This window comes from Peromyscus maniculatus, chromosome 19 (assembly GCF_049852395.1).
Source record: "Peromyscus maniculatus bairdii isolate BWxNUB_F1_BW_parent chromosome 19, HU_Pman_BW_mat_3.1, whole genome shotgun sequence".
NCBI lineage: Eukaryota > Metazoa > Chordata > Mammalia > Rodentia > Cricetidae > Peromyscus > Peromyscus maniculatus.
This window is the reverse complement of record NC_134870.1, coordinates 804,631-830,799: the sequence shown is the minus strand read 5'-3', so window position 1 is coordinate 830,799 and position 26,169 is coordinate 804,631. Positions and strand designations below refer to the sequence as shown.

The following is a 26,169-nucleotide window of genomic DNA, read 5'->3' as shown; positions in this document are numbered from 1 at the left end:
AAAGACTGGAGGATCAGGAGCAGTATGTTTTCACCTTAGTCATGGAAGGGCACATATTTTGGCTTTCATGGGACTTAATTCTGTGGAGAGAGGTCAGGTCAGTTTTTGTGACTACAGAAACGGAAATTAGGAGCCCCCATTGGCTCACAGCTGAGGGGAGTTGTGTAGTTTCATCTCTCAGGCCAGATATAAACAAGAAAGAAGCCTCTTCATAGTTACTGGGAAAGCTTCAGAAAACTTAAGTCAAGTTTTTCTCAGTAATTTTTTTTTTTGTTTTTCAAGACAGAGTTTCCCTGTGTAACAGTCCCGTTTGGCTAACAGTCCTGTTTGGCTGTCCTGGAACTTGCTTTGTAGACCAGGCTGGCCTCAAATTCAGAGATCTGCTTGCCTCTGCCTCTGCCTCTCAAGGCCTGGGGTTAAGAGCCTGTACCACCCCACCCGGCCTCATTGCTTTTTATCCAGCCAAATTAACCACGTGAAAATCACATTGCTCAAAGATTGGTTCTATAAATCCTTCCAGTCCTTAAAATATGTCTTTTGCTTATGACCAAGCTTTGAACTACTTGCTTCCAACATTGAGACCATCATCATGTTTATTAATTGCTTTTTTTAACAGAATCTTTTAGATATCAGTGAAAGTTAAGAAAATTTATAATATGATTTATTATATGCTTATCCTTTTCATTGCTTATTATGTTTCATTTTTTACTTATGATGTGATCCTTTCTTTAGGTTTTCATTTTTGTTTTGTCTGGCTGGCCTGAGAATGCACAGAGATCTGCCTGTCTCTGCCTTTTGAGTGTTAAGATATCCCATTCTGAATTTGCTGATTTCACCCATCGGTATAATTTAGGGTGTTGTCCCATACGTGGTACTATACATTGGGATTTAGATCTAGAAGTTTGATCTGTCTAGTGACTCATATGTCTCAGGTAGGACTTGAGCAAGAAAACTTAATAATGGTAAGATGTAAGAAGGTTGTACAGCTGTCTCTAGCTACTTCCAAAATTTCTTCATTAACATCTAAACACATTTCATTCATTAAACTGTCTTTCTCTTTTCCACTTCCATCTAGCCACTGGAAGCCACTGATCCTTTATCTCTGAATTTACTTGATCTGTATATTTTCTGTAGGCATCATATAATACATGTTTTTTTTGCATGAGGCTTCTTTTGTATACTGTAATATTTTTTAATGTTTGTAACATGTATTAGTATCTCATTAAAGGCTAAGTCTGTTGTGTGTTTGTATTACAGTTTTTTTTTTTTAATTTATTTATTATGTATACATAGGAGGGCGCCAGATCTCATTACAGATGGTTGTGAGCCACCATGTGGTTACTGGGAATTGAACTCAGGACCTCTGGAAGAGCAGTCGGTGCTCTTAACCTCTGAGCCATCTCTCCAGCCCTGTATTACAGTTTTTATATCCATTATGCTGTTGGTAAACCTTCAGAGTGTTTTCACCTTTTTGTTAATTGTAAATAACAAGGTTGTGAACATTAATTTACAACTGTTTGCCATGTGTGTTCTTTTGAATGTATATTTAGGTGTGAAATTGCTGGGTCATGTAATTCTGTGCTTAACTTTTGTGAAACTGCTAAACTGTTTTCTACAGTGGCTTTTTTTTCATTTCATTTTCCCATGTCAGGGAATTAGGATTCTGATTTTTCCATGTTGTTAATGCTAGGTAACTGCCTGAATAGATACGAACTCATATTACTGAAGTTTTCATTATTATTTCTTTTTTTTTTTTTAATGTTTTTTAGAATCCTTTTTTTTTTTTAAGATTTATTTATTTATTATGTATACAACATTCTGCCTCGATGTAACCTTGCACACCAGAAGAGGGCACCAGATCTCATTATAGATGGCTGTGAGCCACCATGTAGGTGCTGGGAATTGAACTCAGGACCTCTGGAAGAGCAGCCAGTGCTCTTAACCTTTGAGCCATTTCTCCAGCCCCTCATTCTTATTTCTTAATGGGTAATGATGTTCAGCATCTGATACCTACTTGTTTCAGCACCATTTGTCTAAGAGGCTAGTGTGTGTGTGTGTGTGTGTGTGTGTGTGTGTGTGTGTGTGTGTGTGTGTGTGTGTGTGTGTGTGTGTGTAGAGAGAGAGAGAGAGAGAGAGAGAGAGAGAGAGAGAGAGAGAGAGAGAGAGAGAGAGAGGAGGAGAGAGAGAGAGAGAGAGAAAGAAAGAGAGAGAATACATGTTCATATGTGGGGCCAGGTGCTAACATATTTCTCAGTCCCTGTTCCTCTTTAAATGGCTTTGACATTTTTGTTAAATATTGATTGTCTGTGGCTAAAAATGTAGTTGAGTACTTGCCTAGTATTCATGCATGAGGCCCTAGGTCTAATCCCCAGAAATGGAAAAAAAAGGAATGAATTAAAAAGAAAGAGGAAAAATATCTTAATGAATGGATTTGTCTGGGGAGGTGGCACAGTGGGTAAAGTACCTCTGTGCTAGTGTGAGGACTTGCATTCAGATGCTTAGCACCCATGTAAAAACCAGGTCGGGGAGTGATTATCTGTAACCTTAGTGGTGCAATGAGCAGAGACAAGCAGAACACCAGGGGCTCACTGGCCAGCCAGTGTGATAGAAATAAAATAAATGAGCTGTAAGTTCGGTAAGAGGCCTGTTTTAAAAAATGAGGTAGAGAAGCAATTGAGGAAGATACCTGCTATCAGCTTTTATGACCTCTACCCTCACCTGTACACAAATGTACACACACACACACACACACACACACACACACACACACACCCTGTATGGCTTCATTTCTGTTTTCTCAGGTCTGTTTTGTTGATAAGTATTTCTGCTACATGTTTTGATCACTGTAGTTTTATATCAGGTTTTGAAATTGAGGGGGGCGGGGTTTTTTGTCCAATGCTACTGTTCTTCCATAATATTATTTTAGCTCTTCTTTGCAGTTCCTGTTTAATTAGCTTTTTCATTTCTGCAAAACATACTTTTGGAATTTTAATGGTACTACAATGTTGTTGTTTGTTGATTGTTTTAGATATTGTCATCTCATAGAATTCCAATCTGTGAACACAGTCTATTTCCTTTTATATGTCATTGTTTTGTTGTGTTTTGTGTTTCATTTGGTTTTGAGACAAGGTCTGGTTATATTGCTCAAGATATCCTTGATTTGCTGAGCCCAAACCATCTTGCCTCAATTTACTTATCGGCTGAAATTTTAATCATCCTCTGCACCTGCATTAACAATGTATGTTAGTTTTCAGTAAATGAACCTTGTTCTTCCTTGGTTTAATTTTTTTCTAGGCCAATGGTTCTTAGCCTATGGTTTGACCTCTTTGGGGCTTGATCAACCCTTTCACAGGGATTGCCCAAGACCATCAAAAAACACAGATATTTACATTATAATTCATAACTGTAGCAAGATTACAGTTATGAAGTAGCAATGAAAATAGTTTTATGGTTGGGGGTCACCACAACATGAGGAACTGTTTAAAGGGTTGCAGTATTAAGAAGGTTGAGAACACTGAGCTAGACAGATGGGTTCAGCAGTTTATAGCACTTGCTGGTCTTGAAAAGGATCTGGCTTATGTCACCAGTACCCGTCTGGCACCTTAGAACTATCTCTAACTCTAGTTCCAGTGGACCCAATTCCCTCTTCTAGCCTCCATTGGCACTGCACACAAGTGGACCACAACATACTTGCAGGCAAAACACTGATTCACATAAAATAAAAATTCAAAACTGAACATTAACAAGTACCTGGAAGTCCTCCATCACCAACCTCCTCACTCCCAAATAGTCACAATTCTGATTTATAATACCATAGTTTTGCTTTAACCTTTTTCTCATTTCATAGCACGAATTACATCTTTACAAGAGGAGGTGAAGCATCTCAAACATAACCTTGAAAGAGTGGAAGGAGAAAGAAAAGAGGCTCAAGACATGCTTAATCATTCAGAAAAGGTAAGTGACTTGCTGTCCCAATTATGATATAATATGGTTGTCACCCGTTACAAGGTAGTTTCATAGCATTCATTTGTAGTGTTTGTATTTTGTGTGGTTGGTTTCTTGGTATATGGGAATATATGTGTGATATACTTTGCATCTTGTTACCATATTCTTGTTCGTACTCTAATAAGCTTGGATGGCTAATAGATAATTACAATACTTGGGTTTGGAAATAACTTTTATTAAGAAAATTGTTCATAGGGTTGGAGAGATAGCTCATCAGTTAAGAGCACTGGCTGCTCTTCCAGAGGACCCATGTTCAATTCCCAGCACCCACATGGCAGCTTACAACCACATGTAACTCTAGTTCCAGGGATCTGATACCCTCATTCAGACATACATGCAGGGAAAACACCGATACACATTAAAAAAGAATGAAATCGTTCCTAGTTCCTTTGTACATGGGTAAGAGGAAGGTATTAATCCTTGCTATGTTAAATCATATAAAAAGAGAAAATAAACGACTGGACCTTAATAGACCATGCATGCTTATTCCATGTTGTTAGTTAAAAATTTTAAAATAAAATAAAAAGTAATTGGCTTGTGCATCACCCCCCATGTCTCCCTCCCCCCCCCCAGCCCCCTGTAAGATCATGCTTCCTGGCTCATGTGTGGAGTCAGGACAACTTATAGGGGAGGGGTTAGTTCTCTCCTTTTACTGTATAGGTTCCAGGGATCTATATAGGGTCATCAGGCTTAGTGGCTAATGTCTTTATCCAGCAGGGTCATCCTGGTGGCCCCTGCACTTATTTAGAGTTTTTATCAAAATTTTACTGCTCAGTACATTGCTGAGGTGAGGATCAAACAATTACTTTACAGATGTAGGTCTTACTTTCATTGTTTCCCTCAGAAATGAATTTTTTTAATTTATTTATTTATGTGTTTTTTTTTTTTTTAATTAAAACTGTATGGCCTAGTGGCTCAGGCTTCTTGCTAGCTAGATCTTAAATTTTTTTTCGAAACAGGGTTTCTCTGTGTTGTTTTGGTGCCTGTCGTGGGTCTCACTCTGTAAACCATGCTGGCCTTGAACTCACAGAGATCCTCCTGGCTCTACCTCTAGAGTGCTGGGATTAAAGACATGCCCCACCACCTCCCGGCCCTCAGAAATGATTTTAAAAGCCACTGCTTTGGTGTGTTCTATCCCAGAGGGGATTTTTTTTAAATTCTCTCATATTATGTCCCCAACCACAATTTCCCCTCTTTCCTCTCTTCCCAGTCCCTCCCCCCCATCTTGCCTCTCTCCCAGATCTACTCATCTTCTGTTTCCCTTCAGAAAAGAGCAGGTCTCCCAGGGATATCAACTGAACATGGCATAACAAATTACAGTAAGACTAGGCACATTTTTAAAAGTTTTCTTAAGGCAGAAATTGAACAACAAAGGGAAAGATTAGTGTAAAACCATCCTGACTATTAGCAGCAGCACAGGGACCTCTGCATCAGCTGTGGTGAATGCTCCGGTGAAGAGGGATGGCAGAGAGAGGGGATTAGTGAAGTGTTCCTCTCCTGTGAAATAAGATTTAATTGTGTGCCTCTTGTATAGTTTATTATAGTCCATGGCTCTCATTCTAATTTTTCAGGAAAAGAATAATTTAGAAATAGATTTGAACTACAAGCTCAAGTCTTTACAACAGAGGTTAGAACAAGAAGTAAATGAACACAAAGTAACTAAAGCGCGTTTAACTGACAAGCACCAGTCTATAGAAGAGGCAAAGTCTGTTGCCATGTGTGGTAAGTGTCACATGAATATTTTCTATGATTAGTTTTAAATGATGCTTATACAGTTTTTGATCAAAACTTCATTTCTGTGGTAGAGAGTGTAAGTTACAGTGTCCCTTTTTATCACAATTTTACCTTCTATGGTTTCCTTATTTTTCCTACCATATCTTCACTATTAAAGTTAGTGAAATCATACTAGGCATGCTGACCACCTACCTGAAATCTCAGCACGTGAGGAGCTAAGGCAGGGCAATTGTGATTTTGGGGCTTGGGTCTAAAACAAAACAAAGTTAGTGGATGTTGTGGGCTATTACTATAACTATGTAAAGATGTGTTACATTTGTTTATGTTGTGGAATATTACTTTAGGCAAAGATGTGTTGTTTGTTTAATTATGTAAAGGTATGTTACTTTTGTTTATGCTGCATTTGTTTAATTCCATAAAGCTGTGTTGCTACTTTACCTTGCCTGCCTAAGGCACCTGATTGGTCTAATAAAAAGCTGAATGGCCAATACCTAGGCAGAGGAGGGATAGGTGGGGCTGGCAGGCAGAGAGAATAAATAGGAGAAAGAATCTAGGCTTGGGAGAGACAAGAGAAGAAGAGAGAATGAGGCAGAAAGCAAGGGAGGCAGGCAGCCAACCAATCAGACATGGAGTAAGACATACAGAATGAAAGAGGTTAAAAAGCCCCAAGGCAAAATATAGAAGAGAAACAGGTTAAATATATGTTATAAGAGCTAGCAAGAAACAAGCATAAGATAGGCCAAGCATTGATAACTAATAAGTGTCCATGTGGTGATTTTAGAGCTGGTTGGTGGCCCAAAAGAAAACGTGCTACAAGTGGACTCTTCTTTTCTTCCAGTTTTTTAATCTACCCCTTCATTTTTCTTCATAATTCATTCTGGACCTCATTGTTACTTGTGGGGGTCTCTAAACCTAAGTCTCTGTTCAGGGAACCATCTGTGGGAGGCCATCTCCCACCTTTTACAGGGTTCCTATGAGGAGGAGAGAGGAATAAGAAAATACTAGATAGAAAGATAGCGGAGAGGAGACAGACAGAAATACAGGATAGGTTCAGGAGGACCTGGGTCAATACCCAACATCCCAGAACTTTGTTCAAAAGGCCTTTTTTTTTTTAGCAATGCCAAAGGTTGAGGCAAAAGACCATCCCCTTGCTAGACACAGCCAAGTGTAGACCCTTCCAAACACCTGGTTCCCAGACCTGTGGTCCAATCATCCTCTTATGGAGCCCTGCTGGTAAAGCAAGCTCAGATCTCACTAGGAAACTTCTGTGGACTCCCACAGTTACTGAGCTACTCTTTTTGCCTCAATTTTTTTTTTATTCCTTTGTATTTACTTTGTTTTATAGCTTCCAGTTGCCTCATTGTATTATTACTTCAAATGTATCTAAGATCAATGTTAGTCCATTGTATTATCTCCAACTACAGTTTTAATTTATGTTCTTAAAAGATTACTCTTGTTATCTGGAGAATGCTTTGAAAAAAACAGAACAGTGGAAGTAGGAAGGATGAATTAGAGAGAGGTGGTAAGTAGAAAGCAAAGAAGCAGGAGCATGAAGGAGAAACATAGGATGGGAGGAGGACAGACAGGAAGCAAGAGCAGCTGAGTGGATGGGTGTACCCTAGACAGAGATTGGTGTGCGTACAGCATAAGTGATTTGGGGAGTGGAGAGAAGGGTGAAACTATTTAGTATGTTGAAGTTTGGGGGCTAGAGATGTGGTTCAGTGGCAGAACACAAGCTAGGCCTACTTGAGGTCCTGAGTTCAAACCTCAGCACATCCCCTAAAACAACAACTTTGATAATTTTGTCAGATATCTAGATGGATACATTAACTACTCAATTGGTATGTAAGTCTGGAACTCAAGGGTGGGTATGTGGAGTACAAACATAAGTGAAGTGGATTTCTGTTAGACTGGAGAGAAGGGAACTAGGAGGTAATGATTATGTCAGTACTGCTGTATTTATAAGGTTGGGAAAATGAACTTCCACTCTAATTGTCACCTCAAAGGCAAGCGCCAAGAATACCAGAAAGACTTTCTTAGTTATGCAGCTCTCCACTGGCAGGACTATGGAAAAGTTAAAATTTTCAGAACTTGACTTACCATATCCCAGAATAAGGCACCCTGGTAAACATACATTATCTTGTGATAATAATTGAAAGAGGTGTTCTGCAACCATGGAGTCTTGTCATTGAGGTACAGAGTTCCTGTCCTAAGAGCCTCTGAAATGTTTCCAGACCAATGCAGGAAAAAGATTGACTACAGTCATGTTTTTCTCTTCTTTACCTTCATTTCACTCATTATTATCCTTTCCAATTACACTCTTCATCTTCTAGTCTAGATGGTATTGAATTCTCTCTTCTCCTTTGGGCAAGGGCTAAATTGAGACTTTTTAAAAATTATTATATTTCTAATTTTTTTCTTCAGATATTCTTATATAAATTAAAATCCCCTTAGAACTTTTATAATTAATATCTATTACAGTTCCAGGATAAAATCAGTAAAGATTTTAAAGGCCAATTTCCAGACCATTTAAAGTGAAAAATATTAAGGTGCTCTTTAAATGTATGTTTGTAACTTTTTTCTCTTGCAGAAATGGAAAAAAAGCTGAAGGAAGAGAGAGAAGCTCGAGAAAGGGCTGAAAATAGAGTTGTTGAGACTGAGAAACAGTGCTCTATGCTAGATGTTGATCTGAAACAATCTCAACAGAAGCTAGAACATATGACTGAAAATAAAGAAAGAATGGAAGATGAAGTAAGACACAGTACTAATTTTATCCATCTTTTAAAAGAGAAACTAGGTTGTGACTGGAACTCTTACTGTATTTGAAACAGAAGATTTGAATAAAGTATGTGTTCACTGCTATACTGTCATCCCAGAACTTAGAATTTTCATTTCAAATAGCTATTATTCATTCCATAGGAGCTGTTCCATTGTATATCACCGCATATACATGCATGATATAGTGCATGCAACTATATCAAAATGTCTTAGTTTCTCCTGAAGAAGCTATTAACTTAAAAAAGACTATTGAAAAGGATCTATGCTATCTCAAAAAGCATTAAATTAAAAACAATTAACTTCTGCTTGGAATGGCATGTATTGATAGAAAACATGTAGTACATAGTTATGATGCTGTTGATAAAAAGACAAAAGACTATTATATGTTGGTGGTTACTACATGTGTTTTAAACATTATTTGTAAGTAGCTTCCAAGACTGGACTTGCTGAAGGCAGCATTGGAGTCCAGATTGTATACTTGGTAAGAAGGTACTGTAGGTGAGTCATGGGCAAAAGGAAGTGAAGTCAGAGAAAACACAAGGAGCTGTCATGGGAGACTCTTTGGGCTCTAAAATAACCGGCATTCTTTTAAAACTTACAGAGATGCTGTTGGTGAAAACATGTATATATTTTTAGGAAAAATAAATCTATTTTGTTACATAGAATTACTAAAAAGAGAATAGAAATAAACCAGCGAGCAGGCTAACTATGTATTGAAAATTTGGAACATGGAGCGAGCTGGAGATGGCTCAGATGTTAAGGATATCACTGCTCTTCAAGGGAACCTGGGTTTAATTCCCAGCACCCACATGGCAGCTCACAATCATCTGTAACTCCAGTTCCAGAAGATCCAGTACCCTTTTCTGGCCTCTGCAGGCACCAGGCACATACATGATACACAGATGTAACATGTAGGCTAAGCACCATACACATAAAGTATTAAAAAGTCTTTTAATTAAAAGGCTTCTCAAAATTGGGGTTATTAAGTTGAATAAGTTAGGTATGATTTGTATACTTTTAGGGAATAGACAGCTTAGTAAGACCAGTCATAATTACATGCACAACATACGTGTGACTCTATGAAAATTAAGGAAAGTCTTGCTAACGCTGTGGCATTTGGGAACTGAAGAATAAACATAGTTTAAGATTATTCATTGAATCTGAACATGCTGTAGTATCTAACCATCCAGGGAAGGGACAGATAAGGAGGGGTGCATGTACAAGATGGAGGTGAAGGAATGTGTACTGTTTGATGATCTCCGTGATAATCACCTTGTAGGCAGCAGATAATGAACAGGTTGTAAACTGCTGCAAGAATTTTGAGTTCATTGGTTCCTACACTAATAAGTATTTAGTATTAACTATTTTCTAAGTTTTAAGATCATATAAAATAGAATATATAAACATTTGTGGATGAACAGGTAACTTAAAATACCTATTTGGAATATCCCCTCAGACATGACTTTTATCATTATTTTCCAGGATTTCCAGACTAGTTGAAATTAAGGTTTTTCTTTTTCCCACAGATTTCATATCTAAAATTTAGATACTATTTTGACTTAGTAGTAAATATGCAGTAATTGACACAAGAAAAACTAGAATAGTTCAAGGGTTAATAATGTTCTGGAGGTTTGACTAGTATCCTTTCAAATATTTAATAACTTACTAAAATGATTAAGATGCCAATCATTTTTCTCATTCATAGGTTAAGAATCTCACCCTGCAGCTGGAACAGGAATCAAATAAACGGCTATTGTTACAGAATGAATTGAAGACTCAAGCATTTGAAGCAGACAATTTAAAAGGTTTAGAAAAACAGATGAAACAGGAAATAAATACTTTATTGGAAGCAAAAAGATTGTTAGAATTTGAGTTCGCTCAGCTTACAAAGTAAGTTTTGAAAGTAGTTTTTAGGGTTTTTCATTGGCCTATAAATACTTGATATTTTGTGTGTTCAGATCTCAAAATTTGTGAAAAAGATCAAATTTTTATTTATGTATTTATTTACTTGTTTATTTGTTTTGTGATAAAAGAATTTACTTGCAAAAAAGGTTAGCAAGGAAGTTCAGGCTTTGGAAGGACAGGCTTATTAGGTTAAAATTACAGGTATTTAAAGAAGAAACATAGATTAGTAAGGCTTTACAGTCAGTCTATTCTAATAGACTTTCTAATGATTTTCATATCTATACATGTCATCATATCTCTCCAGATTAGCATACAAAAATGAAGGCTGCCCTACTTGATAGGAAGTATTCCAGATGGCTTTAGTTTAGAGATTATGATTGACATAGTCTTGGGGTGGGGTTGTTTGTTTCTTTGGTTCTTCTCAGAGTTGCAGTCTTGTATTTTCCTATTACTGCTGAGATGCCATGTGCTTGCTTACCTGAGATGAAGACAAAGCCAGGGTACCATGGGCCTGCTTTAAAAACATAATAGGAAAGATGGGTATTCCTTACACCAAGTAGTGATTTTATTTCCTCCAAGTGTATGTTATCATACTTTTAAGCCCGTTTTGTTGTTTTTGGAGTCCCGTCCCACCCCCTACCCCCGGAGAGGCAGGTTTTCTCTGTGTAGCCCTGGTTATCCTGGAACTCGATTTGTAGACCAAGCTGGCCTTGAATTCAGAGAATCGCCTACCTCTGGGATTAAAGGCGTGAGCCACTACTGCCATCAAGTCTGTTTTATTGAGATAAGTTTTCAGTTTTTATTAAGTTGGATTTGTATTGGCAAATTTCTTTTCTTCATTTAGAAGCCCCCTTTTTACCAGTTAATATATATGCCACTGATAAAAAGAATTTCTATGAGAAAAATATTTCAGCATCATGTTATTTTTCTAGCTTATCTAGTGAGGCCGCACTGCCTGGCTCCATCTTGACCCTTACAAAATGATGCCATGCAAAGCACAGGCCCCTTCGCAGTGAAAGCTTTCTTCAGAGCACATTGACTCCAGATCTCTCCAAACCATAAAAATGAAACTGACACTTTTTTCCCCCAAGCAACTCTCAATACTCAGTAGATGTTTATAATGTACTTTCTATCAACTACATGGCTTGTTACTAAACTACAAAGAAATTTCTATCTAATGTTAAAGCCTAACAGCCTGGGATAAAATTAGCAATCCTTGAAAATCTTGGTCTTCGAGTTCCGAGTTCCATTGTGTTCCTCTGTATTTGAGTCTGTTTCTCTCTTAAGAGTATCCTTTTTCCTGTGAGGTGTGTTCTTTGTGTGTGATACATATTTTATCTTTCTCCTTAACAGATACTGCACTTCCTTACCTTTTATATCCCTACATAATTATTTTTATACCCCTTCCTGTATTAATTACCAAAATATATTACACTTTATTTTTTACTTTAAATTATTTATGATCTCTGCTTTTAATTGTTTACTACACAAAACATTTAAAGTACATTCCTGTGACTTTTTCTGCCTGTAAAGTGTAGTTCTGCCTTTCTTCCACAAATATTTATAGGGAAAAAGCAAACCAGAGCAGTGTCAGTTTCATTTTATGGTTTGTAGAGATCTGGAGTTAATGTGCTCTGAAGAAAGCTTTCATTACGAAGGGGCCTGTGCTTTGCATGGCATTATTTTATAAGGCGCAAGATGGAGCCAGGCAGTGTGGCCTCCCTAGATGATCTAGGAAAGTAACATGGTGCTGAAATTTGTTTTGTACAGAAGTTATTTTATCAAACCTTTTGTTTTTTAGCTACTTAAATGAAATGTAATATGAAAAATTGATTGATGCTTTTCTTTTATCTAAAGGCAATACAGAGGAAATGAAGGGCAGATGCGGGAGTTACAAGATCAACTTGAAGCTGAGCAGTATTTCTCTGTAAGTGAAAATCATTTTTAATATAGAGGCTCTAAAAACTTACTTAAACAAGAAACTTGAATTTTGTTTGTTTGTTTTTTGACTTTTTTTTTTCAAGACAGGGTTTTTTCTATGTATCCTTGACTGTCCTAGAACTCGATCTGTAGACCAGACAGGCCTAGAACTCACAGAGATCCGCTTGCCTCTGTCTCCCAAATGCTGGGATTAAAGGAATGTGTCACCACTGCTTGATATTTAGAGTTTTTTTCTGGAAATTGTATTTCTTTTCAAAGTTTGTGGTCTATATAAATTGTGGAGAGGGAAAAAAAAACTATTGTGTAATTTTTCAGCAATTAATTACCATCAAATTACAGCTGTAAATAAAACTTTTGATAGTTGGGCATGGTGATGCAGGCATTTAATCACAGTGCTTTGGAAGCATAGGCTACAAAGTGTAAGACCTTGTCTCAAAGACTTGGTTGCTGGGCATGGAAATACATGCCTAATGCCCAGCACTTGAAGACTAAATTAGGGTGGGGTGGGGGTCCTTGAGTTCCAGTCCAGCCTGAGTTACATGGGGAATTAGAGCCCAGTCTAAGCTCTTCATATTTATCAAAAAAAGTAAAACAAAATTTTAAAAAAAAGTCTTTGTTAGAGGCTCTGTTTGCCTATAAGCACTAATTCATATGTGTGCTCATGAGCATGTTTAGGTTGTAGAAATAACTAATGCTTAATATCTTTTTCCTGTTTAGCTCAGTCTATAGTTTTATATGAATTTGTTTGGTTTTGAAGCTTTTGAATTTGGTGGGGAAAGTTCCTTGGTTGCAGAGCTTGTGTTCTGCCATTTCATTTCAATTTAACATTTATCAAATTGTGCCCCCTAGTATGATTTATCCTGCAAGCCTTTCCATGTACTTAAATGGGTGGATTTAACTTGTTTTTGTTGTTGTTTGTCTGTGGGGGTGTTTGGTTTTTTTGTTTTTGTTTTTTTCAAGACAGGGTTTCTCTGTGTAGCTCTGGCTGTCTGCCTGCATTTTTTCTTCTGAGTGCTAGAATTACAGGCATGTGCCATCACCACTTATTTGAGTTTTTTGTTGTTTTGTTTATTTGTTTTTGCTTTTTTGAGACAAGGTTTCTTTGTGTAACAGCCCTGGCTGTCTTGGAACTCAACTCTGTAGACCAGGCTAACCTCGAACTCACAGAGATCTGCCTGCCTCTATCTCTCAAATACTAGGATTAAAGACGTATGCCATCAACATCTGGCTGCTTGTTTGTTTTTAATGGTTTATTTTTATTTTATGTGCATTGGTATTTTGCTTGCATATATGTTTATGTAAGAATGTTGAATCCCTTGGAGCTGAAATTAGAGATAGTTGTGAGCTATTTAAATTATCTTAAAAGTTAAAACAAGTTAAATTGGGAGTGTAGAAATGGTTCAGCAGTTTAGGACCAGTCTGCTCTTCCAAAGGACCCAGTTCAATTCCCAGCATCCACATGGTGGCTCACAACTATCTGTAACTCCAGCTCCAGAGGATCTGACACCCTCACACAGACATGCATGCAGGCAAAACACCAGTGCACATGAAATGAAAGAAATTGCTGAACTATTTATAACTCACCTTAAACACTTCATTTTTTTCACTTGTTTTTACAGACACTTTATAAAACCCAGGTAAAAGAACTTAAAGAAGAAATTGAAGAAAAAAACAGAGAAAATTTAAGGAAAATACAGGAGCTGCAAAGCGAAAAGTATGTTCATGTTGCTTTGGAACAGAACAGGAATCTACTTCAGAAAGGCATTTATAAATTTAAGTTGAAAGATAGAGGGTAGAGGTGCCATCATTCTGATGGGGCTAATTTATCAATTAGCAAATCAGACTAGTCTACCTTAAGATTCTAGTTTGAGAGCATCTGGCTTTCTCTTCTGGCCACCATAAGCTCCAGGCAACACATGGTACACTTACATACATACAGGCAAAACACTCATATACATAAAATAAAAATAAATAATTTTTTAAAAAAATAAAAAGAAAAGAGGTAGTAGTGGTCATAGTTAGGGATAATTCTTCCTCAAATATACCTACAAAAATTAATGAAGTATACACATGACCAAGATGGCTTATCTAAGAGAGGGTCTTTGGGACAAACAGAAAAATGAAAGTAACGTAGTCCCAGTGTAAATGTCAGTTCTGAAAAGTTAGTTTTTTGAGACAGAATCTCTTGTGTCCAAGGCCTTAATCAGTCCTTCTGCCTCCACGTTGTTGTATTTTAAAAACAAGCGGAAGGAGTCACACCATACAACAGGGCCACATGGGAGGTTTATTGAGGGGAGGAGAGAGAAGGGGGATGAGGAAGAAAGAGAAAGAGCAAGACGGGAGGTGTACAAGGTCCGCCTTTTATAAGGAAACAAAGCAGATGCTCACAGGGGTGCTCTTGGTGGCTGCAACTGAGGTGTATCCTGTCAGGACCCTAAGGGCAGGCCAGTGCAGATGCCTGAATATTAACACACATCCCAAATGATAGAATTCTAGACATGACCACCATACTCAGGCAATTCTGAAAAACTTCAAAGTGTGCTTTCTGATATTTCTAGATTGTTTAAAGTTGTTTGAATCTGTATGTTTTCATAATCTCATTGAGTTACTTACATATAATTTAGTTTAGCCCTCTCAGTTTACAAAGAATGTGTAAAGAACTTGCCCAGAGTTCCTACCAGTAGAAATAGGGATGACTAGTGATATGCGTAAGTGTCTTGAATCTGACCTCCTGGTCAAACAATAGCTTTTAAACTTTGCCTCACATTCCAGACCAGAGCAGAGTCTTTTTTTTTTTTCTAAAAGTAAATGGCTTAACAAATTAAAGTCATTACTTTCATAAAAATTTTGTGGCGGATTAAAGTTTATTTTAAGAAGTAAAGTCCTTGGTTCTGTCATTTAGAGGAAATTGTGCAGAATTATGTGCATGCTTTAGGTCTGTTGTTGTTTCCAGAGAGAATCTCACTGTGTAGTCCAGGCTAGCCTTGAATTCTCAGTCTCTCTGCCTCAAGATTTCAGTTGTTAGAATTACAGATGTATGCTGGGCAATCTGCACACTTAATCTCAGCACTTGGGAGGCAGAGGCAGGTAGATCTTCAAGTTGAGACTAGTCTGGTCCACAGAGTGAGTTCTAGGACAGCCAGGGCTGCACAGAGAAACCCTGTCTTGAAAAAACAAAACAAAGAACTACAGATGTAGGCTACCATGTCTAGCAAGATAGTTATTGTCATTTATGTGATCAAGTAAGGAAAATGAACTGATTTTTTTTATTATTCATTTCATTTAAAACTGTTGCAGAGAAACTCTTTCTACTCAGTTGGATCTAGCAGAAACAAAAGCTGAGTCTGAGCAATTGGCTCGAGGAATTCTGGAAGAACAGTATTTTGAGTTGACTCAAGAAAGCAAGAAAGCTGCTTCAAGAAATAGGCAAGAAATTACAGATAAAGATCACACTGTTAGTAGGGTAAGTGATAGGTGATTATCTGGCTGAAATTGATTGAAGTCAAAATAGGTAACATTTTAAAGTATCGGGGTGTATATGTATTGATAGAGTGACCTTTCTGCACTTGTGTTTATTTTATCTAAAACAGTTGATAATAGTGGGAAATCTGATTCAGTACACTGGGCTTTTTTTCTTACTGTAGATCTCTGTTATATTTTATGTGAGGAAATGCTTATCCTAAACTCATTTTTTATTCTCTTACTATGTTAAGAGTGATTATATGAACTAGATTTCTTTGAAATTCGAGTAACTATCCTGGGGTAAGAAACTCATTGTTGATAATCCATTGTGATCAAAACCAGTTCTACAAATTCCCTGTTCTTAAGGCTCATACTGTAGTCTATATAGTAATTTGGGATAAGTGGGAGTTACAGAAACTTTTTTTAGTAAAAGACTTCTTAACTTCTTAGTTAAGAAGCACTGTGGTGTATCATGCCTGGGTTCAAAACTGAGGCTTAGAGAATTAAGACAATCTGCCAAGATCACATAACTTCTCAGAGGCAAAGGACCTGAGTTTGAATCTCTTCACACCCATATAAAAACATGGGCATGGCTACCCTTGTCTATAATCACAGCATTGAGAGTAGAGACAAGTGGATCCTGAGAGCTTCCTGGCTAGCCAGACTAGCCAAACTAGTGAGTTTCCTGCTCAATAAGAGACCCTGCCTCACTGCCTTAAGGAGATATAGAAGAAGATATCCCATACCCTGCTCTGCATTTTGTATACATGTGCTCCAACATGTACACACACACACACACACACACACACACACACACACACACACACACACACACACACACACACACTAAGCCAAGCATGGTAGCATATAATCCCAGCACTTAGTGATTGATCATTAGGCCTAAGACCAGCCTTGGCTACATAGCTCCAGACCTATCTGGACTATATTACTAGATCTTATATCTCAGTCTTCTCCCCACTTCCTCCCTCACCCAACCAAGTGAGGGGCAGAAATAATGCTCCTTCTGTGCAATTGTTATTACAATTAAAGGAAAACAATATGCGTGGAAAAATCAATACTGAACATAATATTTTCATCATCTTCAGATAAGAAAACTGAGAGACAGGAGGATGATTCTCCCAGGGTCACATAGGTTAATAGCAGAACTAGGAATAAGGTCAAATTTCCTAGTCTTCTATCTAGTTCTCTTTATAATACACTTTTTTACTTTATTGTGTTTAATATATATAAACACATACCTACACACACGTGTGTACCCATAGCATTTTTGGAAGGTAATTGTTCCTAAAACAACTTAATTATGTATTCGCTTTTTTTTTTTCTTTTTCAAAACAGTTTCTCTGTTTCACTCTGGCTCTCCTGAAACTCACTCTATAGACCAAGGCTGGTATTGAACTCAGAAATCTGATACTCTCTGCCTCCTGCATGCTGGGATTAAAAAGTGTGCACCACCATGCCTGGCTCATTCACATATTTTAAACTGGAAACTAGACATTTTTTTTTTTAATAGTTAAGCAATGTTTGACTTTCTTTACCTACAGAAGATGTTAAGTATTAAAGATTTTTAGCTTTAAGTGTGAAAACGAAGAATCTATAGCTTAACCTTTGTTTGCTTTGTTTAGCTTGAAGAAACAAACACCATGCTAACCAAAGATATTGAGATACTAAGAAAAGAAAATGAAGAGCTAAATGAAAGGATGAGGACAGCAGAGGAAGGTATTTAGAGTTTCCTTAACAAATAACAGTTTGTGACTGGAGAGAAGGCTCAGCAATTATGAGCCTTGCTACACTTGTAGAAGACCCTGGTTCAATTCCCTGCACCCATGTGGTGGCTCACAGTCTTCTGTAACTCCAGCTTCCAGAGATCCCATACCTTCTTATGGCGTCTGAGGGCACCACTTGAGACATGTGCAGGCAGAACATTCATACACATAAAAATAAATCTTGTTTTATAAGTTTGTGATAATTAACTTAAAAAAAAAACTTCTAAAATCTATAATATGAGGGCTGGAGAGATAGCTCATCCATTAAGAGAGCTTGCAGAAGACCCAACTTTGGTCCCATTACCCGCATTGGGCAGCTCACAACCCCCTTGTAACACCAACTCCAGGGAATCTGATGCCCTCTTCTGGCCTCTCTGATTGCCTCCAAGTGCTGCATGTATGTGTGTACACACGCCTTTTTTAAAAAAGAGAAAAACATCTTTAATTCCTGCACTCAGGAGGCAGAGGCAGACTGGTTGGAGACCGTGTCAAAAAATAAAAATGTAAAGCTAATTCTGAGATTAATCTTTAGTTATCTTTTACATTGGGTTTTTAAATACTTGTTTTCATATACTAACTAACTTATGTAGCCTTAACAATTATATTAATGAGCTGGACAATGAGCAAATTCATGAAGTTCCAACACCTTCGAGGTGGAGGCAAGAGAATTGGAAGTTCAAGGTCATCCTCGGCTACATGTATTTAAAACAAAATCAAGCAGTTACCTTAATGAAATTACTGAAAGGTACTATGTATTAGTGTATAGTGTATAGTAATTCCAATAATTGAGGGCATTGTTAGTTTGAATTGCAGATAAAATTACTTAATGCTGTACAATAATATTTTGCATAATTTATTGGCAGAATATAAGTTGAAGAAGGAGGAAGAAATAAATAATCTTAAGGCTGCCTTTGAAAAGAATATCAGTACTGAACGGACCCTTAAAACGCAGGTACTTGGCTGTCAGCCCTTCCCATTGGTTTACACTTGAGTATGGTAAAATCAGAAAACTAATAGTTGTTCTTTATGCATGTTTTTACTAAATGAAGGTCATAGGGTTTAGCTTTCCATTACAGCAAATAACATGAATCCCTGTTTTAACAGAAGATTTAACATGAGGCATAAGAAATTAACTTGTCTAGTAAGTTTACTAGTAAGTGTATGATGACACAGCTCCATAGTAGAGCAGATGGTTAGTGTGCACGAGGCTCTGACTTCATCCCAGCATCCCAACCAAGAGAATTTTGTTTTGTTTTGGTGTTTCTGTGGTTTTTGTTTTTAGGGGTTTTTTTTAGGTTTTTTGGTTTTTGGTTTTTGTTGTTGTTGTTGTTGTTTTGCTTTTTGAGACAAAGTTTCTCTGTGTAGCTCTGGCTGTCCTGGAACTCACTCTATAGACCAGGCTGGCCTTGAACTCAGATCCACCTGCCTCTGCCTCCCAAGTGCTGGGATCAAAAGCTAAAGGTGTGCACCACCATCCCAAGGCAAGAAAGGAAAAATGTGGTGTAGTTGTACTGAAAACCTGTTATTGACAGTAGGAAACATGAAGAAAAGATATAGTAGATCGAAAGTCAGAGAGATAGTTTGAGAATAAGAGATTATAGGGGTGGTGGCTTACCATTTTGTTTTGCATTTGATTATGTATCTAGGTCAGTGTTTGTTTGTTTGATTTTGTCATTAAAATGTATTATCTTCAATGAAACTCTATCTCAGAAAAAAGTGTGTTGAGGTGTGGGGTTTGTGTGTCTTGGCATTTTACTAAGTTACCAGTAGTTCATAAACTTAAGTGCATTAGTTGTTTTTTTTTTTTTTACAGTAATTGTTCTCTCTGCTTTAATTTAATTAAATAACTGAGGACAGACAGTTATTTATTTACTTATTTATTTGAGATTTATCTATTTATTATGTATACAACATTCTGCCTCCATGAATGCCTGCACGCCAGGAGAGGGCACCAGATCTCATTATAGATGGCTGTGAGCCATCATGTGGTTGCTGGGAATTGAACTCAGGACCTCTGGAAGAACAGCCAGTGTTCTTAACCTCTGAGCCATCTCTCTAGCCCCAGTTATTTTATTTTTAAGTGAAACATGTTAGGTTTATTATTCAATAATCTAAATATGCGTTAAATTACTCAGGGGTGCCTCATCCTAAGGGGAACTTTACTATTAACCTACATTTTTATTTTTATTTTTATTTATTTGTTTATTTTTTTGATGTTCTCTGTGTAACAGCCCTGGCTGTCCTGGAACTTGTTCTGTAGACCCAAACTTGAGGTCTACCTGCCTCTGCCTCCAGAATACTAAGAATTAAAGGCATGTGGCACCAACACCCAGCCTGACCTACTTGCTTTCTCATCAGTCTTTTATGTTGAAACTAAAAGGAATCTTTTAAAATGTGCTTGACTCGCTTTTAAAATCTCTTAAGTGCAGATTTCACTTTTAATACAAAACAGTGACTAAGAAAAGATGCACATTTATTACATAGAAGTTCATGTGTCCGTTATTTAAACAAAAGTTTAAATAAGACAAACTGAAGAGAATACTTGCCAGCATTAATGTTTATAAATAAGAAAAATCAATACAATAAAAAAAATTGTCTAGCAAACATTGGAAAAATACTTAACCTTAATAAACCCAGAAACAGAAATTAAACAAGAGCTGAAGAGACATTTCAGCACTTCAAAGCACTTACTACTCTTGTAGAGAACCTGGTTCATTTCCCAGCACCCACACTGGGAGGCTCACAACCACCTGTAACTCCAGCTCCAGAGGCCTCTGCATGCATACCCACATTTATACCCATACATAGACACATACTCATATATTCAGAGATTTAAATTAAATATAATATTTAGGTTGGTCAAGTCTATTCATTCAATTTTTCTACACGGGAAGCCTGAGAAAGGTGATCTGTACCCAGAGGATTGAAAGAAATGCAGAAGACTCTAGTGTAGTCTGCCTTTGAGGGGTGTGGTGTTCACTGGCTTTTCACATTCTTTTTCTGAATTTATTTTTAAAGTAAATATGTGTTCGATTTATTATTAAAAAATCTAAGTATGCGTTAAAATTACTCAGGGGTGTCTCATCCTAAAGGGAACCAAATCAGGGCTAAATTAGGGCTTTTTCTGTCTTAATGGGGAAACATATCTATCATTTTCCTTTTTTTGTTTGTTTTGTTTTTGTTTTTTTGAGACACTGTTTCTCTGTGTAGCTTTGCGCCTTTCCTGGATCTTGCTCTGTAGACCAGGCTGGCCTCGAACTCACAAAGATCTGCCTGCCTCTGCCTCCCAAGTGCTGGAATTAAAGGCGTGTGCCACCACCGCCCGGCCTCATTTTCCTTTTTTATGTTCCTATAGAAAAAAAGCCATGACTTCTGGCCTCCATGAGTACTATGCATACATATGATAGGCATACATACATAGAAGTAAACAAACTCATACACATAAAATAAAAACAAATCTTTAAAAATAATAAGGTAGAGAGCTATGGAATGTTGTATAATGGATATTGGTATTCACATGGGTCTGTGGAATCAGGAAACCTCAAGCTGCAGGGTAGATTTCGTCTCACTGGACTGAACCACTGTAATTTAGCAAAGGGCTTTTTTGTCTCCAGTTTATACCTTCTAGCAAGTTAATCTCTGTATCCTAAAACCTCTTATCTAAGCTCCCCAAAGGAACAATGCCAAATGCAAATTCTCAGTCAAGAAATAACTGTGGTGTTCTGGGTTCATCCTCAACCAGGTTTGTATCGGCTTGCATCTTCAGAAAACTCTCAGACAAGATTCACATAGAAGGTTCCAGGGAAACAAAAGGTGGCAATCACAAAAGGCAGATTAAGACTAGGTGCTAAAACTCCAGAATCAAACCAGCTATAACTCTGTGGGAATTCTCCCAACAATTGAGGAAGATATCAAATGTCACCCTTTGACCTCTGTATACATGTATACATACGTGAGCACCCGCACGCACACATACACAAACATGACAAAAGAAAAAGTTTCTATATGACCTACTCTGATGCTTGGTCACCTTGTTTTCCATACATGTCCAAAGGAAAGAGACTTCTCTCTGGCTTTTTGACCTGTACTTTCAGCGCTACCCCTGCCTTCACTCCTGCATATGTTTTCCTTGCTTATCCATCTTCTCTCATAAGAAAAGTGGAACTGAGTGCAGTGGCGCACACCTTTAATCCTAGCACTCATGAGGCGGAGGCAAGTGGCCTCTCTGAGTTTGAGGCCAGTGTGGTCTATGTAGTGAGTTCCAGGACAACCAGCTACATAATGAGAGTCATATGTAAGTAAGTAAGGAGGAAGAAGGAAGGAAACATGTGGCACATACACAGTCACTCTGGGGAGCTTTTCTACTCTGGGGGTCTTTATAGGGTACTGTCTGCATAGCACTGTTGCATTTATCTCTCTGTAGCTTATGTGTCTGCCTCCTTTACCATCTATAGTATTTGGAACATAGTTATATTTCCTTATATCTTGTATGCAGTAATAATATACTGCAGTATTGTTAAACAATCAATTTTTTTTTTTTTTGCAAGCCTGATTCTTATGTTGGACTAAATGAGACATTAGTGTTAATTATCTGAACCACCACTCACGATTCATTTGCTCCATAGAAATGTAGGTTTACACACAGAGACCAGTAAAAAAAATTTGCATAACTTTGAAAACCTATACATTTTAATAGAAAATTGAATGGGTACATTATATAGATCCTTACAAGTACTGTTTTAATATTTGAACAGGCTGTTAACAAATTGGCAGAAATAATGAATCGCAAAGATTTTAAAATTGATAGGAAGAAAGCTAATACTCAAGATTTGAGAAAAAAAGAAAAGGAAAATAGGAAGCTACAACTGGAACTTAACCAAGAAAGAGAGAAGTTTAACCAAATGGTGGTGAAACACCAGAAGGAGCTGAACGACATGCAAGCGGTAAGGTCTGTGTGTGCACACATGTAGAGAGATCTCCTCCATGTGTCAGTCTCTACTGTTACCTGTCTTGCTTAAAGTAGACTTACTTGTGTCAAGGTTTATATTTTAGTTTATAACATTCATATTTTGATCGTATATGCTCTAATGTGAACATTTCTCCTGAAAAATTTCAAAGGTGCTCTTTTAACTCTTATTTGTCATGGCTTGAGTAATTTTTACTAATTAGCAGCTGCTTAATCAGAGACCCTGACTTGAAAGAGATATTCAAGGGTTTTTGTTTTTAATTTGCAACTAAATTTGAGATATGACTGTTACTGGTTATCCTTAGGTTAGAGATTTTTAATATAAGTAGCTTGTTTTTCTATAAGTATCTACTTTTCTAAAATCAAAATACCAGTAATATTTTATACTTCTTGACATGTCAGTAATGTAAAGTTGTGAACATAAAATGGTCTCAAGACTCATTTACATTCAAGCTTTTGATTCTCGTTTATGATATTTTGCTGAGATTTCTATATATCTAAGATTAATTCATTTAAAGCCAGAAAATAAGTTACTGGCATTTTAAGTATTTTTTCATACATTATAATTAGGGGGTGGGGAGAGAGAGAAGAAAAATTTCTTCACAAAATACAGTGAGGAGCTGGAGAGATGTCTCTATGGTTAAGGTATTTGTTGCTCTTGCAGAGGACATGAGTTTGATTCCTAGCACACACATAGCAGCTCACAATCACCTGTAACCTTGGTACCAGGGAATCCAAGCAGGCATGCACATGGAATACACACATACACGGATGCAGGCAAAACATTCATATATATAAATTTAAAAATGGGGAGGTGGTTACCTTTAGCATTGATCTGAAAAAGAACCTGGTTTCTTCAGAGCATCATCTGTGGTAGTTGCCAGGCACTACTAGTAGCATACTCCTCCTATCTCAGATACTTGGAACAGGCAGGAAACCTGCTTGAACTAAGAAGTTCTGGACCTGGCCAACTGTGTTTCCAAAAGAAAACCCAACCGTAGTAATAAACATCCATGGTGTACAGCATTTTTCACACTTGCAATTTAATTACACATTTACATTTCAATAATTAATATTGAAATTACAAGTCTGATTGTTTTTATTATCTTGATATTTTTTCAAAAATAGCAATTAGTAGAAGAATGTACACACAGAAATGAACTTCAAATGCAGTTGGCTAGCAAAGAGAGTGATATTGAGCAGTTGCGTGCAAAACTTTTGGACCTTTCGGATTCTACTAGTGTCGCTAGTTTTCCTAGTGCTGATGAGACTGATGGAAACCTTCCAGGTAAGAAGAATTCTGTTCTGTCATCCAGGTTTGCTCAAATGTTACGGAAATGTTTTTCATTTTTCATTTCATTATTTTATTCATGACTCTTTAAGAAGGAATTGTTTTTAATCGCCAAGACATGGGATAGTTGTTTACTTAGGTGCACTTTGTAAAACTAGTCATGAGCAGGTTATTCAGATGTACTGAGAGGCTGTGCCTAAGGGTGTTTAAAGAAAATAAAATACTTTTTTGTTTTTCAAGACAGGGTTTCTCTTTGTAGCTCTGGCTGTTCTGGAACTTGCTCTGTAGAGCAGGCTGGCCTCAAACACAGGAGATCTACCTGCCTCTGCTCCACCCCACACCCGTACCCTCCATCCCCATCCTGAGCTTAAAGGTGTGCACTATATACCTGGCTTTAATGTATTTTTATGAGTGCCCTCTGCTTTATGTGTTTTGATGCTAATATATATAATATATTATAATATATGCATATATTAACATATAGAAGTTTATGTGTACTTAATAAGCAGAACCGTAGCAGCTGTATGCAGAAAGCCTATCCAGTGTTTTAGTGAGAAACATTCAGTAGTCTTTGTCAAGTTGTAAGTTTGGAGAACTACAGAAAAGGTGATACTGTGAGAGGACAGAGGGTGAGGGAAAATCTAACCAAAGAGTGAGCAGAAGTAAATGCCTAAGGTTTCTTTTTTTCCCTCTTTCCCTTATTAAAGTAAATCAAAACAAATATAAATAAATAAATACACATCTTGGCTTAATTGGAGTTCAAATGAAGTGAATAGGATACAAATATTAAAATGTGTAGCTGGAGAGGTAGCTCAGTGGTTAAGAGCATTGTTGTTGTTTCAGGGAACCCAGGTTCAGTTCCCAGCACCTACATGGTGGCTCACAACCGTCTGTAACTCCAGTTCTAGGGAATCCAACACCCTCATCTGACCTCCACACAGTGTGCATAAACATATATGCAGGCTAAAACCCATAAAAAATAAGATAAATCTAAAAAATTTTAAACATCCATTTATATATACTATATATATTTGCTGTGCCAACATTCTTAGTTCAGTGTTTTAGATGTGGTTTTTTTTAATCAGATAATAGAAAATAGATTTTGTTAGTATATTTCCTGAGTAATACATGAGTAAAAAGACACTTTATTAAGTTGGACAAGTAATATATTTCAACAAAATACACTGTTGTTTGTATTTTCATAAAGCTGATAGACTACTTTTTGAATTTTTTTGTTGTTGTTCAGGAAAGTGGTACTTTGTATAATATCAAAGGACCGTGTATAATATCTGCCCTCTTGCATTGGTGTCTTTGCCCTCATGCTTTAGTATATTTGCTTGCCCAAAATAGGGTTTCTGTGAGTGTATTTACATACAAGCAGGCAAAACTCATATACATAAAAATATTGTAAATTACTTTCCCACCTGCATTAGATATTTTGCTCCTCAGTTGAAAATTCGTATTTAATTCACCTTGCACTACATGCTTAAAAATAGTTTTTGACAAATAAGAAATAAGATTTTATAAAGTATTTCAATATTCATCCTTAATATAAGTTGTATATCATTCACTTGTCTAGAATAGTTCTTGAAGAGGACTAAAATTTTAATTTTACTTCAGGTTAGTAAATGAGGGCTGGAGAGATAGCTCAACAGTTAAATGCACTGGCTGCTCTTTCAGAAGTCCTGGGTTCAATTCACAGCAACCATATGGTGGCTCACAACCATCTGTAGCCGGGTGATGATAGCGCACGCCTTTTATCCCAGCACTCAGGAGTCAGAAACAGGCGGATCTCTGAGTTTGAGGCCAGCCTGGTCTACAGAGCAGGTTCCAGGACAGCTAGGCCTGTTACACAGAGAAACTTTGTGTCTAAAAACAAAACAAAAAACCTTCTATAATTGTAATTGTATGAAATCTGATGTGCATGCAGACAAAAACACCCATTACATAAATAAATATTTAAAAACATTAGTAGATGAATTTATAAAAGAACTTTGAATAGATTGTTATTCAACGGTTAAAATAATGACTTTTTTTTAAGTACAGGCTATATTTTTAGTTCAGTAATTTGACTTTATAAATGGTCTATATACAAAGTGACACTTTTTCATTATTTCTCTGAAGCATCATTTAATGTAAAAATCTAACATATTTTAGCTGTCCAGTCCTTCACCTCTATAATGCTTTTCATGGGTATTTTGTCATCAGTTAGATCAAATTTCTCCTAAATTTCCCAACTCTTAGATCTTAAATTTCTAAAATCTTAGAAAAGCATGTTACGTCTCTCACTTAGCACTGAAATT

The 26,169-nt window shown here is 37.0% G+C and overlaps 1 protein-coding gene across 1 annotated transcript in view; it reads left to right on the top strand.

Annotated features, from left to right (window-relative positions):
• The window catches only part of Rock1 (Rho associated coiled-coil containing protein kinase 1), a 114,966-nt gene that overhangs the window by 78,248 nt on the left and 10,549 nt on the right, over positions 1-26,169 (top strand). Inside the window, exons 17-27 of the mRNA XM_006994198.4 lie at positions 3,848-3,954; positions 5,577-5,727; positions 8,330-8,490; positions 10,223-10,407; positions 12,280-12,349; positions 13,983-14,077; positions 15,661-15,826; positions 17,469-17,562; positions 18,473-18,561; positions 22,364-22,552; positions 23,704-23,863. Coding sequence (XP_006994260.1) covers positions 3,848-3,954; positions 5,577-5,727; positions 8,330-8,490; positions 10,223-10,407; positions 12,280-12,349; positions 13,983-14,077; positions 15,661-15,826; positions 17,469-17,562; positions 18,473-18,561; positions 22,364-22,552; positions 23,704-23,863 — 1,467 coding nt within the window. The remainder of the gene's footprint in view (positions 1-3,847; positions 3,955-5,576; positions 5,728-8,329; positions 8,491-10,222; positions 10,408-12,279; positions 12,350-13,982; positions 14,078-15,660; positions 15,827-17,468; positions 17,563-18,472; positions 18,562-22,363; positions 22,553-23,703; positions 23,864-26,169) is intronic.